Source organism: Ambystoma mexicanum, chromosome 6q, assembly GCF_040938575.1.
Source record: "Ambystoma mexicanum isolate Mex_15411 chromosome 6q, UKY_AmexF1_1, whole genome shotgun sequence".
NCBI classification, from domain to species: domain Eukaryota; kingdom Metazoa; phylum Chordata; class Amphibia; order Caudata; family Ambystomatidae; genus Ambystoma; species Ambystoma mexicanum.
The window spans coordinates 227,619,479-227,633,232 of record NC_090937.1 but is presented as its reverse complement, the minus strand read 5'-3'; the positions used below and the strand labels follow the sequence as shown (position 1 = coordinate 227,633,232).

The 13,754-nt window shown below is 47.5% G+C and overlaps 1 protein-coding gene across 1 annotated transcript in view; it reads left to right on the top strand.

Moving 5' to 3' along the window:
* USP53 (ubiquitin specific peptidase 53) overlaps positions 1-13,754 on the top strand; it is a 321,924-nt gene that overhangs the window by 249,667 nt on the left and 58,503 nt on the right. The window contains exon 13 of the mRNA XM_069630685.1: positions 2,707-2,795. Within this exon, the coding sequence (XP_069486786.1) occupies positions 2,707-2,795 (89 nt within the window). The remainder of the gene's footprint in view (positions 1-2,706; positions 2,796-13,754) is intronic.

Sequence of the window (13,754 nt, the reverse complement as noted above, 5' to 3'; positions counted from 1 at the left end):
TTAGTCCATCTAGACCATTGGACTGTTTTACAACAAACCTAGATCTTTTCATATTTAGCAGACGACTCAAACTAAAATAGTATTTCTCTAATAACACTACACCTAAAGCTTCAACCTTAAAACAATGTCCTTCGGACTTATCAGTAATCCACTCTGACAGGAAAGCGGCATTCAAGGCGTCTCCCACGTTGATACTGCCAGCAGGGACATGTGCGTGGGGGTGGAGAAGCAGAGGAATGCTTGGATGCATGCAACCAGGCTCTCGTCGAACGTCCTGGATTGGATCCTTGACTTCCCCTTCGAATGTTCAGAGCTGTTCCACTCCGTCTACTGACGACAAGTTGACTAAGAAAAAGAAGAAAGACATCCATTCAAGCGGCCAAGTCTCTAGCTATTCTAACCAAACCTGGTCTAAAGCGCTTCTTGCAGGGTCCGGGCAGGTCTGTCCACAAGCAGAGAGCTTTTGGTGGATTCAGGGTTTTCCAAGATAGGAAGACCCGCCAACCAAACAGATCTCCAAGTTCCCACAGGAGTAAGCAGCAATGCACCACAATGTTTTTTTCCCCACCCATCCTCCACACCAGCCTTTTGACTGCAAAAAACAATGATGTTCAGGTCGAGAACCCAGCACTCCTGTTGGGTCGGTTGGCTCTGTTTGTAGACAGCTGGAAGGGTCTTTTCTCAAATACGTGGATCCTCTCAGTGTTTTCAACAGGATTCATTCTTCCAACCCTCCCTCTTGCTCCCCACTGCTACTACAGATCGGTTCTCCCGCCTTGATGACGGCTTACTTCGGTAGTGGTTCTTCATGCAGCAGGGTCTGCGTTCTCATCCTCTGAAACTCACTGCCTCTGCATCTGAGATACATTATGCTCTGCCACAGTCTTTCCCTTCCTAGATTCTTCTGGTGCTGACAGCTTGAGGTCTGACGGGCTCTCCAGATTCCCTTCTCTTACTGCTGTTGCTGACTTTTTTCTCCTGGTGACCAGCTCGCTCACAACTGGTTGAGCCATATGACACAATCATGCTCTCCAGATTGGCTTTTAGAAAATGCTGTATCGGGACTACCACCACTGAAAAATTACTGATTTCTGTTTCCCGTATTCACTTTTTTTCCAAGTGATTTATCACCAGATGAAATGGAAGATTTGTGCAGTTCCAGGGGTGAGAGCAGCTCGCCGGGCAGCCCAGTTTCAGGATAGTAATCCTGCCGGTCCATCTGGGACAGTAGTGAGTTTTCCTTTTTTTCCATTTGTTCTGACTGTTTTCGTGCTCCGAGCGCATTGTGTGTGTGTTTTTCTCCCTCCTCCCTCCCCTTGCAGCCTCTTCCTGCTTCCCTCCTCCAGACCGCCTCCCTGACCGCCCACCCCCCCTGATCTACTGACCCTCCTTGGCAGCCCCACTGCCCGGCAGCCCCCACAGCTAAGGGGCCCTCAAGCAAAGGGCGGCTCCTACTGCTGCGGCTCCCTTGTGTCTGTAGGTGTCCGCAGGGGACGCCAGACGCCAGTACTTGGCTTCTCCACCTCTCCCGGCCCACCCCTCCTATACCTGGTCACTTCATTCGCTTGGTGTCTTCACCCCACTGTGTTCCATAGTTGTGGTAAAATAGGGTCTTTCTCCCCTTCGCAGGATTCTCAAACTTAGGTGGCCTCTGTACCTAACACGCTTTTTACTGTTCTGAAATGTGGTAAAATAGGGTCTTTCTCCCCTCACAGGATTCTCAAACTTAGGTGGCCTCTGTACCTAACATGCTTTTTACTGTTCTGAAATGTGGTAAAATAGGGTTTTTCTCCCCTCGCAGGACTCTCAAACTTAGGTGGCCTCTGTACCTAACACGCTTTTTACTGTTCTGAAATGTGGTAAAATAGGGTTTTTCTCCCCTCGCAGGATTCTCAAACTTAGGTGGCCTCTGCACCTAATACGCTTTTTACTGTTCTGAAATGTGGTAAAATAGGGTTTTTCTCCCCTCGCAGGATTCTCAAACTTAGGTGGCCTCTGTACCTAATACGCTTTTTACTGTTCTGAAATGTGGTAAACTTGGGCTTGCCGCTCACTTCCTGCCTGCGTGCTCTCGTATCGTCTGTCTCCCCCCCACTCCCTCCTACTCCATGGTGCTCTCTATCTCGCCTATCTTCTCTAACTGCTTCTCTATTGACTATCCTGCTCTCCTCACTAAATCTGGTAGGAAAAAGTTTAAAAAGGACATCCTGGTCTCCAACCCAGGCCTCCCTATCGCTGACACCTACATTAGTGCCTGCTCGAAGGAAACCTTCACTGACATCCTCTTTTTCGTGCCTTCGCCTGACCTATGGACCCTTCATATGGTCTCTGTGCTCTCTCCTTTCTCCTCTTCTCCCATTAATGGCGGCACCCGTTGGGATGTCCTCTTGGCCTCCTTCCACTCCTCTAAGGCCATCATTAATGTCTACGCTAATGGGACCGTCTTGGTCCAAGGCCCTCAGGCCAACCTTCACCTCTTTGATAGACGCTTCCCATGCCTCATCAACTTCCATGGCTTGTACATGATTTAAAGAAAGCACTTTAGATAACTAAGGTTGAGTCATAAAGATTTTTTTTTTCAAATCTGGTTGTTCTGGACATGCATTCTGTTTTAAATCTGAGCAGGGATGGGTTTTGTACCACATGTCAGTTGGCATACATCCAAACCGTTGCATTGATTTTTAGAACTGTTCTTGTATCTTGCAGTGATCCTATACAGTTCAACAAACCCGACACTGTGGTGGCAGAAAATGGCCTCTACTCAACGTCTCTATGCACCAGAAACCATGTGGATGGTAAGCAGTTCTTCTGTAAAAAAAGCAACTTTCTTTATTGGTGCCTCCCTTGAATTGTGTGGTGAAAAATGTGTGAACAAAATAGGACCACATACATTCAAGCAATAGACATACATAGGTTTTCTATTGTGCCAAGGTCAAGACTCCATGGTCCATTCTGCCATTCCCTTTCTCTCCTCTAACTGATCTTAATACTCCCTCTACTCTACTCTCTCCCCCTTTCCCACAATTGCTGACTCCCTCAGGTTATCTTAAGCCCCTCCTCTCCCTGCACTCTCCTCATATGTCCCTCTGATATTCAAACACTCTCTAATCACCCCTCTCATCGCCTCACCTCTCTTCCACACTTCTTTCATCTAATCCATCCTTTCCTCTTAACACCTTCTCTCTCACATTCACAGTTCCACACTTATAAATGGAACCACTTTCTCACAACCAACAACTTCACTCTGCACCAAGTTATCCATCAACTCCTCTGTCCTCTACTCCACTGTCCTTTCTACTCCTGGTCTTTCGCTCCACCTCTTTCCGACCTCACTCATACACCCACACTCTGACTCTTTCACTAGTCTCCTATACTGTTCTCTTCCTGGTTCTCACCCCTTGCATTGGTTTCAATACTCCCCTATGTATGGCTATTATTTCCACGGGGACTGGGTTACACAGATGTAAGGCTTTACAATCCCTTGTTAGCCCCGCCTCCTTTCCCAAGCGGGCCTGTCTGCTGTTTCTGTGATGTGCTGTAGGTCTTCAGTTTCAGGTTCTCTTTGCCAAAGTTTGCTTTTCCACTGAATGCAAATCGTGTTGTGCGGTCCCTCGTCCTTTTTGCTTGCCTCATTTGTGCTTCGCCGGCAAAATATCTGGTACTTGACGTACTGGAATACAAAAGGGAGAACTGTGGCTAAAATAGGTACTTGGAGGCATTGTGTGACAGACCGTGGTACCGGTATTTCCATTCAAAGCACATGCTGGGGTTTCAGGACCTGCCCCGCCCCCATCTCCCACTCCCTGCCTTTGGCGGCAGGGCAGGGCTGGATATGGCTTTCGCCTTGGTCGGTCCCCTGCCCAAGATTGAGATGCTCCTGTTCTCACCTGACAGGGTCCAGTCACAGACCCAGTAAAAGACGATGCATTGGCTCCCTGCTGGCATTTTCCTATCCTCAAAATATGTTGCATAAAGTGGTGCATGTTAGTATGTATTTACTTTCCATTGTAGTCCTTCAAATAATGATGAATCCTATCCTCTGAACTTTGTTTCCTTTTAAGTAGTCTAAAGGCATCCATTCATTTTTTGCTACATAGAAGAAACCAGTAGAGGACATTAATAGGAGGATATGGAAATGACCAAACAGTCTGTTTGCTTTTTGATGAGCAGGAGAGGATGTGGATTAAAGGATATGGGCAGTGACTATGGATGTGCAAAGTAACAGATCATTGCACAAAAACCTTGGTTTACTGCATTCATAATTTTTATAATTTGCTCATTGGGAAACAAAATGTACGAATAGCATACAATTACCTATACAGTGCATGGTAGGGTGGTTATCAGACACTGATATGAATTTAGGAATGCAGTTATTAGAACAAACGTTTTAATTAGACTTCAACTTGAGGGGTTTTCTCTCTCTACCATTTCAACACTAGTGTCCCCTTCCCCCAATTAAAAGCCCAAAATGTGATGGTGGAAGTCGGAACTATACCCCTCTGTGAGAGGGAGAATCTCCCTGTACATCAAGTCCTGTCGGTCCATCACCTCCAACCCTTGGGGGATTTCAGTGGCCAGCAGGGGTTTCTGGTTGCCATTTTACCTTGTCCTACCTTCCCGTCCTCCCCTAATTCAGGTTAGATCTCCTTCCTTGAGCGGAAGACATCTTAAAACTAATAGAGATGAAAGTCATAGAGGCCACTCCCAGTAAAAGGTTGAGGTTTTTACTCCCGGCTGTTAAGGATGCCAAAATTGAACCATACACGCCTGCGCAACATCTTGGGTTTGGCAGATCTCAACCCTCATCTGCCCCTAAAGAAATTAAATGAAACACTCCGGCATGATTTTGGGCTGCTTTTCAGCATGGATCGGTGCGTTGGATCGGAAAGATGCATATATTCACATTTGAATTTGGCCCCCCACCACTGATTTCTGCGTTTCTCCATAGGAAGACTTCACTTAAAGTATCAAGTGCATCGCTTTGGCTTGAATTCTACACCTATGTTTGCAAAATGGTCAGCTGTTGCAGCATACCTTCTCCTTCAGGGGGTCCATATATACCCTTACTTGGATGACTGGCTGGTGAGGGCACGATCTCCCCAGATAGCGGAGGCGCAACTCAAATACCTATTGAACTTGCTGCTCGGTCTGGCCCTGTCGGCAAACTGGGGGAAGTTGTCCTTTGCACCAGACCTGACTCATATAGGCTTCCACTGGGATACTCTCCCAGTAAAGATATTCTCGCCGGCAGACTGAAAATGGGCCGGTCTAATGGCCCTATGAGATTCCTGGACTCGGGCTTCCAATTCACAAAACAAACACATTCCGAGTCCTTGGCAGATGATTCAGGACTTGATTTGGTGGTCGCACTCTGAAACGCACCGGATTGCACCCCGCAGATCTGCATTACCATAGTCTCTCCCCATCAAAATTTGGAAGTGACCACGCCTCTCCTTCATGTTTCCGATATTTGGTCCCTGGAGGATCTTGGTCAGAACATACATTTTCTAGAATTGAAAACGATATTCTTGGCTCTGAGGGCCTTGGCAAGCATTCAGAATGAGATGGTCTCGATAAGAACGAGCAATTCTGTGTCGATCTTTTTTTTTTTAAAACTTTATTTACACAACATCCATAACAAATCCCAATACAATCAGCGTATATCAAATAACACATGAAAAGAAAAAAAAACAAGAAAAGCACAACATTTTACACAGTACTATGTACACAGCGAGATATACAATACCCTAAATCCCAAACATCTCAAATGCATCTCTCAATTACCCCCCCACCAAACAACTATAATGTCAATTTAAAACAACTGCAAAAAATCTACCTCATATCTTCTCAAACAAAGCCAATTTACCAAGTCTCCTATACATCACTCTCTCCATATTTGCCAGTTCATGCATCTCAGACAACCACGTCTCCACATTCAATGTCAAAGCATTCTTCCAGTTCCTCAATATAATTCTTTTACCAGTCATCGCCCCTCTGAACAACCACTTTTCACTTTCAGTGAGATCTTCCAAAGACTCATCACTCCCCGATATGATCACACTAAAATCCAAGACCGGGAGGCCAACAATCACTTCATCACACACACGTCCAATCTCACCCCAAAACAGTCCCACCAGCCTACAATCCCACAGCAGATGTTCCATCGTACCAATCTCACATGAACATCTCCAACAATCTGCACTCTCCAACAACCCTCTGTTACACATTCTCTCAGGCGTCCAATAAATTCGATTAAGAATTTTAATCTGTCTCGATCTTTCCGTGAGTCCCAGCGGGCACAACTTCACATTAACACACATGTTTTGCCATAAACCCTCTGTGATATCCAATCCGATTCTCCTGCCCCATTCCTCTCTTAAAGAATCATTCCCCTGATAACACGACACAAATGCTTTATACATGCGACTGGCCAGTCCTCCACCCGAACCCACCAAATTCCTTGCAAACAGATCCAATGCAATTCTCCTCTCCAAATCCACAACTCCAATCGCACGTTTAAGCTTCACAAAATCAGAGGGTCTAAAGTTTTCTATACCATATTGTTGCTGCAATTCCCTTGCATTCATCCATCGACCATTTGTAAACAGATCTTTTATCTCAGCAAACAAGGCAGCACAAAATCTAGTCAACGTACGCCATCCAGCACAACATTTGACTTTTAGCAATATATGTAACGGGATTATACAAAACTGATTCAGACCACCTAAGTGGCATATCGGAAGCCAGTCCAAGTGGGAGCTGCATCCGCAAGGGATTTAGTCCCTCTTTTCATCTTGGTGGAATCCACAAGTGGACTTATTTGCCACAAACACAAACAAGAAATGTCTCTACTTTGGTTCCAGGGAGGGCCAGGCCTTAACTCTGGAGATGTCATGTGAGGGCATGATGCTTAAGCTGCCTCTCCCTTGTGATTCAACAGGCTCTGCACAAGTTCCGGTAGGTGGCCCAGTGCTCAGTAATCTAAGCGGCAACTAATTTGGTGAACTTTCATGGATTTGAGGAAAAATTACAAATAAAAGTATTTTTTTCATTTTTTGATGTAACCCAAGTATGCATTAAGACTGTGGATCTATAATAAACGCATAAAGGTTCATGGCTGACAACAACATGCTGCACATGTGACTTAACGTATGTAATGGGATACTGAAGCAGGCCTCAAAATGTTCAGTTGGGTATTGATAAGGGCCACTGGGTATTGATAAGGGTCTCTTCGCGAGTAGGAACTTGTTTGCAGTGTGCATCTGGAGAATTGAGATGGCAAGCCACTTTTTGTACCTGACAAATATCTTGCAACTTGACATTTTACCCCTGGGTGAAGGGCGAAATGCAGGTAAATTGACTGGCAAGTTAAGCACCCGCATCAATGATCTGTGTATGAACTACAGTCAGTTAGGTTCATATCCCAGTAGCACTCAATCCTTTGTTCTTTGGTGATGTAAAAACAGAGTACTGTTAAATTGATAATACATCATCATTACAGTATTTAAAGTAAAACCCGTAGCAATCCACCATGAACTGATGTTTGAAAAGGAGATTGTTTTGTCAATTAAAAGTTGGAAAAATACTTTTTATTCCCACCCATCTCATAGTGGAGCCCTGCACCCAGACACACGAGATACTCCAGCATGGGATCTTTCATGTATTCACATGCTCATGAATGTTACCTGTCGTCAGGCTGGGAATCCTTGCTAACCTTTAAAGCAGGTGAGCTTTCAGGCTTAAACTGCTTGTCACTTGTATAGCCTACTTGTTACGCTCACCTGGACCCCACAGGGGTGTCGGTCGGACCCGGACAGCTGCGGTCTCCGTCAACGTGATGCATAGTGCAGAGATGACTGTCTGGACTGGCCCGCCTAGTCTTGTCTGCTGGACCCGAAGAAGTATTTTCCTGCAAGTGGAGACAGGGATTAGCCACCTATGGGTTTTAGTGATGGCCTCCCAACTGTTCTCGCTCTCCCCCACTAATGACCTCCGATATCCCCTTAGTAACCTCACCCTATGTTTGTAAAAGATGAGCTCTCCATCCTGCGTGTCTTGCAGGGGCGCGTAGATACCAGTTACTTCACTGGTTTGAAGGCGTTGGGAGAGTTCCGGTAAGCATTGACTCTGAAGTCCCAGGCGGGATTGGTAAGTATCAAGTTCAAAGAGTTCAATGTGCCCGATGTTCACTCTTGTCCCCTTCCTTCCTTAAGTTGCAACTGAGTTCGTGAGAAGAAGGTCTCGTAGCTGCTGCTGGCGTTCAGGTAAGAGTCTGTGTTACCCAACGCTGTCCGGTAACTATTGCATGCGTTAACGTGTTGTTTTTCTCCCCTTTACAGATGCGGCATATGAAGATATGGAGAATAATACCGCCGGTGGTAAATCAGGTAAGTCTATGGTGGTAAGAGGTATTTGTTGATTCCCTTGGCTCACCTTGTTATTCTTGTGCCCCTAGGTGCCGGAGTACGGCGAAGAAATGATGGAGACAGCGCCGTATCGAAAGATGCTGTGAGAACTGGTGAGTATGGCGCCGTGCTGGAGCTGACGAAGCGACGAGTGCAGGACTGATGTACTTTCCAGGTCGGGAGTTGAAATGGATCCGGAATCGGGTGAGGAATTTGAAATAAGTTTGTTTTCTAACCTTGTCCTTTTCTTCCTCTTTATTCTAGAAGCTCCGGATTCGAGGCGGGAGTGGCAGAAGACCGGATGCTGGCTGCAGGCACGGTGAGAGTTACGCTGCTGGATGCAGAAAAACACGAAGCATGTGCTGCTGTTCGGGCGTGGTTTAAATAGCCTCCAAAGTAGTCCCGTGAAAGAAGTTCCCCAGGACCACACCCGAGTAAAAAATAGTCCCTGTAGTAAAATAGTCCCATCCAGGTCTCACGTTGGCCTGGATTTATTTGCAGCATGGTCTGCATGAGGTAAGTAATGTATGAGCCTGGCGCCTATGGCGCCAGGACTGATTTTTATTATGAGCCTGGTGCCTACGGCGCCAGGACCGAACCCAGACAGCCCGTAGCTGGGGCTGCTGGGGTTTTTGTAAATGTCTGGATGCCTGCTCCCGGGGCTGATGGGCTTGATCCGGATGCCCGGGGGTAGGCATCATGACACTACTGCTGCCACTTTGGGGGGCTCATACTGCCTCAGCCAATGGCACTAGACCTCCTTAGCTCCACCCCTTGTGTCCATCTTCACATTTCTTACCACACGTAACATTTTGGTAGCCCTCGTGTTTCACTCCCCCAAAATGTTGACTCATCTGTTGAGATATGCTTAATCCTTTTCTCTTCATTATTGATCCTATCTGGGACTGCTGGTAGTAGAGATCTGTTGCTGGTGAACATATGGTCATCAGAAGATCTTCTAGCCGCAAATGACCTCTACTCGACTTTGAGGCCTCCTCCACGTGGCCATGGCGGACGCCAGCAAAAAGAGCTTTTTCAGGCCCTGCTCAAAATGTAATCTCAAGACAATCTTTGTGGATGATCGACACAAAAAATTTATTTATTGCCTGCACCCAGACCACAATGTGGATGCCTGTTCGATCTGCCAGTCCTTCTCCACGAATACACAGAAGGATCACCATAGAAGGTTGGTGACTTGGCTGGAGGAGGGTGCCATGGCTTCTGACTCTGCCTCAGTGCGAAGTTCTGCGGCTGCCAGGGTTGGCAGATCTATGGAACAAAGAGGTCTCATGAGGATACTTCCCTGGCGAAGAAACAAAAAAGGGGACATGGGCATAAGTCAAACAACTCAACTGCCTTTCTGTTGACAACTAAGATGGCTGCCAGAACCCAGTTGTTCGTATCACCGGCTTTGTGCACAATACCAGCAGCCACAATCACAACAAGATCATCCTCTTCTGCAAAAGGCGTCCATTGACATCCACATCGACGACCACTCAGTCGATGGGTCGCCTGTCGATAAGCCACAAATAAAGATAGTTTAAACCATCTTCTTCGACACTCACGCCGAAGACCTTGTCGATGAGTTATAGGTCTAAATCTACCACAACAGTGCCATCTATGATTGAATAGTCGAGCACCTTATCCACGGTTAAAACCATATCGAGGGTTCTCATTGCCGCCCAGATGCGCCCACAACAACACAAGCACCTTTGATTGCTTCTTTTGATAGAAATGCTAATGTGGAGAAGGAGGTGCTGTCACACTTTCTTTTGCCACAACCATCAAAGGAAAAACCTATGTTTTTCCTGGTGCCTATGGAAACTGCATCGCCACCTGTCCAAATGCAACATGAGGGTAGCGTGTCAGAAGAGGAGCCTCTGGAGGCCTTATTGTCAGAGCAGGAGGAGATGAAAGAGGAACCTGGCCCTATTCTACCACACTACGACGCCTGGTGCCTCCTCAAGCACCTCATCAACCGGTACTTCCACCTTTTGCACCTGCTGCTGTGCCTACAGTTCCTGTGGGAACACCACTGGTACCTAGAGATTTGTCGTTGGACATCTTGTCCACTTTGCAGACCTTGGTGATGGAACGGCAACACTGCTTACCTCCTCTGGCACCCTCAAGGTGCCCCTAGTAGGAGCTCTCCAGCACTGACTGTGAGGGAAGATGCATTCCCCAGCCTCTGCCTCCTCGATCAGCACCTCGTTTGATATGCCCTGTGGCTGCTGTCAGGGAGACCGGTCCAGACACCTCCCAGGGTACGCATGCTACTACTGATGTCTATGATGACCTACTGCCTGCCGATGATGAACCTCCTGAGGTGCCTACTACTAGTTCTCCAACATACGAGAGGTTCCTTCCATGCACTGCTAGCGCAGGCAATTAAACTGTTCGACCTGTTCCTGGTGGAACAGAAAAAAGGATTCCTATTCCAGAGGTGTGAAGCCTCCAGAAAACCATGGTTGCTATCCCTGTGCTAGGTGTCCACTTGGACAATGGTTTATTGGTCATGAGAAACCCTTTTTCAGTGCCACCAAAGAAGGATCATCTGGAAAAGAAATCTACTTCCAAACACTGCGTCAAAATGTTTCCACCACTAGCCATCTCCAGACTCTAGTCTCGACTACAGCAAGAAAGAGATCCTCACCATCGATGGTTACCCCTGACCAGGAGGGTAAACATCTGGGTGCCGCCTTCGGAAAGCAGGTGATTACCAGGAATGCTACTAGGATCAAGGCCGCAAATTCCTTGGCCATTCTTTCCAATACAAGTGGGAATTGTGGCATAACATGGGTCCCATCTTGGATTTCCTACCGAACGACAAGAGGGATGAGGCTTTGGCCTGGCTACATGAAGGTGAAGCAGCATCTGATCATGCCATCACCATGGCTTTAGATATGGCAGACACAGGGTTAAACCAGATGGGGAAATGGGGGCTGCTCTGAGGTGCCCAGGGTTTTTGAAGACCATCAATTTCCGCCCTGATGTGCAGTCTAAGGTCTTTGACATGCTCTTTGACGGCATAAACCTCTTTGGTAAAAAGGTCAACAAGACCTTTCAGGCGATCAAGTTGGCCACTGACCCTGCCTGCTCCCAAGGAACCCTGCCACAGCGGAGGCAGCCTTTTCGTTCTGGGAAGGGAAGATTTTCAAGAACCTCCAGAGATTATTATCCATCATATTGCCAACTCTTTCTCACCACCTCACAGGAGGCATACCGAGGGAATTCGTAGGTGAACAATGGAACACAGAGATGGCACGGAGCCTCCTCCCTCGCTCAAACGCCCAAGCAAGCCTGACCACCGTCCGGTCCTGTGTCCCCACTTCAGTACCCCATTGGGAGACTGGTTATCGCAGTTTGTCAAGCAGTGGTGCAACATTTACACCGACAAATGAGTGCTCAACATTGTTTAACAGGGTCACACCCTTGAATTTCTGGGCAGATGCCCTTTCATTCCACCAGTAAACCGAAAGGAACAACATCGGTCCCTCCTCTTGCAGGAATTTCGGTCCCTACAAAAAAGGGGGCTATAGAAGCCATATCTCACCTGCGGGGCTCCGGAATGTACTCCAGTTACTTCCTGGTGAGAAAGAAGTCCGGTGGATGGAGACCCATGTGGTCACGCTGCATGTTCTCGGCCAGCTGGATCAGAGAGAGTTTCTATCGTTTTTGGACTTGGAGGATGCCTACTTCCACATTCTTATACACTGCAAGCAGATGCTTCCTTTGTTTTGTGGTTCAAGGCAAGTATTACCAGTTCAAGGCTCTTCCTTTCGGCCTAAATCTCCAAGCGTTTTCACAAAATGCTTAGCACCAGTGACTGCCCATTTGCCCCGTACAGGCATTTACTTACCGCTACCCCCACCTAGATGACTGGCTAATATGTGACCCCCTCACCGACCCAAGGCATGCAGCATAAAGAAGAGAACATCCAATGCCTGACTTCTCTGGGATTCACCATCAACTTTCCAAAGTCATGCATATCTCCGCCTCTGAGCACTCTATTCTAGAGCTCACGACTGGACACACTGCAATGTCTGGTGACTCCCTCTGAGGAGAGAGTCCATGCCATAATCCACAAGGTCCAGCAGCTATCCTCCCTCTAGCTAACAACTGTTCGCTCCATCAAGTCACTAATCGGGATGATGTCTTCATGCATTCCTCTGGTACCTCACTGCTGGTTGCATGTGAGACCTATTCAGGGGTTCCTAGACGCCAGGTGGAAACGGGTGTACGGCTCCTGGAATGACAAGATCAAACTCAACCCGGCGTTCTACTGAACTCTGCAGTAGTGAGGTCATCGACAGCACCTCGCACAAGGAGCTCTTTTTCACCCACTGGCGCACGAAGCTACGATGACAGCCGATGACTCTGTGGAAGGTTGGGGCTCACACACAGAAAGCTTCCACGCTTGAGGCCTCTGGCAGCCAGAGGACACGTTGCTTCACATCAATGTGTTCGAGCTTGGGCGGTGTTCTAGGTCCTCAAGTCATTCAGACCCCATCTACAGTGCAAGGTGGTTTGCATCTTCATGGACAACACGACCACCATGTTCTATATCAGGAAGCAGGGAGGGACTTGCTTTCCCATTCTCTTCAAGGAATCGCAGATGTTGTGGAACTGTGCGATCTCGCACAATATGTTGCTCATTCTGTTTTATCTGACCGGAGTCCAAAACACCATCACATATACCTTCAGCAGGGAACTGCGATCATGCCACAAACCGGAACTCTGTCAAGACCAGGTTGTTAGTTTCTTCTCGTCATGGGGTGGCCGCAGATAGACCTGTTAGCCACTGTGGCCAACTCGAAGTGCCCCCAGTTTGCCAGCGGGTACCCTCAAGCGACAAGTCTGAGGGACGCCTTCTCCATTCCATTAGAGGGCCTTTTCATCTATGCATTACCTCCAATCCTGCTCCTCCTACGAGTAATCAATGTACTCAAACAGAACTGGTGCAGGATGATCTACATTGCTCCGGCGTGGCACGCCGAGTTTGGCACTCCGACCTTCATCTGTCGGTAGCGCCTTGCATCAACCTTCCCCTACTTCCAGAACTGCTATCCAGAGAAGGATGATCCATGCTGCGCCACGACCCAGCATCGTTGTTGCTGCAGCCCTAAAGTTTGGATATTTCGCAGTGTCGTCAGACTGCTGTGCCATCCTGGTGAAAGTTAGACCGAAAGTTAGAGGTCCATCCACTCTATCATGCTACAGTCAGAAGTGGAGACGTTTTACTATATGTAGTCATTTGCAACGGCTCGACCCTCTTCGAATCAAGACTTCTCAGATCCTTCCATATTTGCTGTCTTTAGCAAAGGCAGGCTTGGCACACACATCCATAAA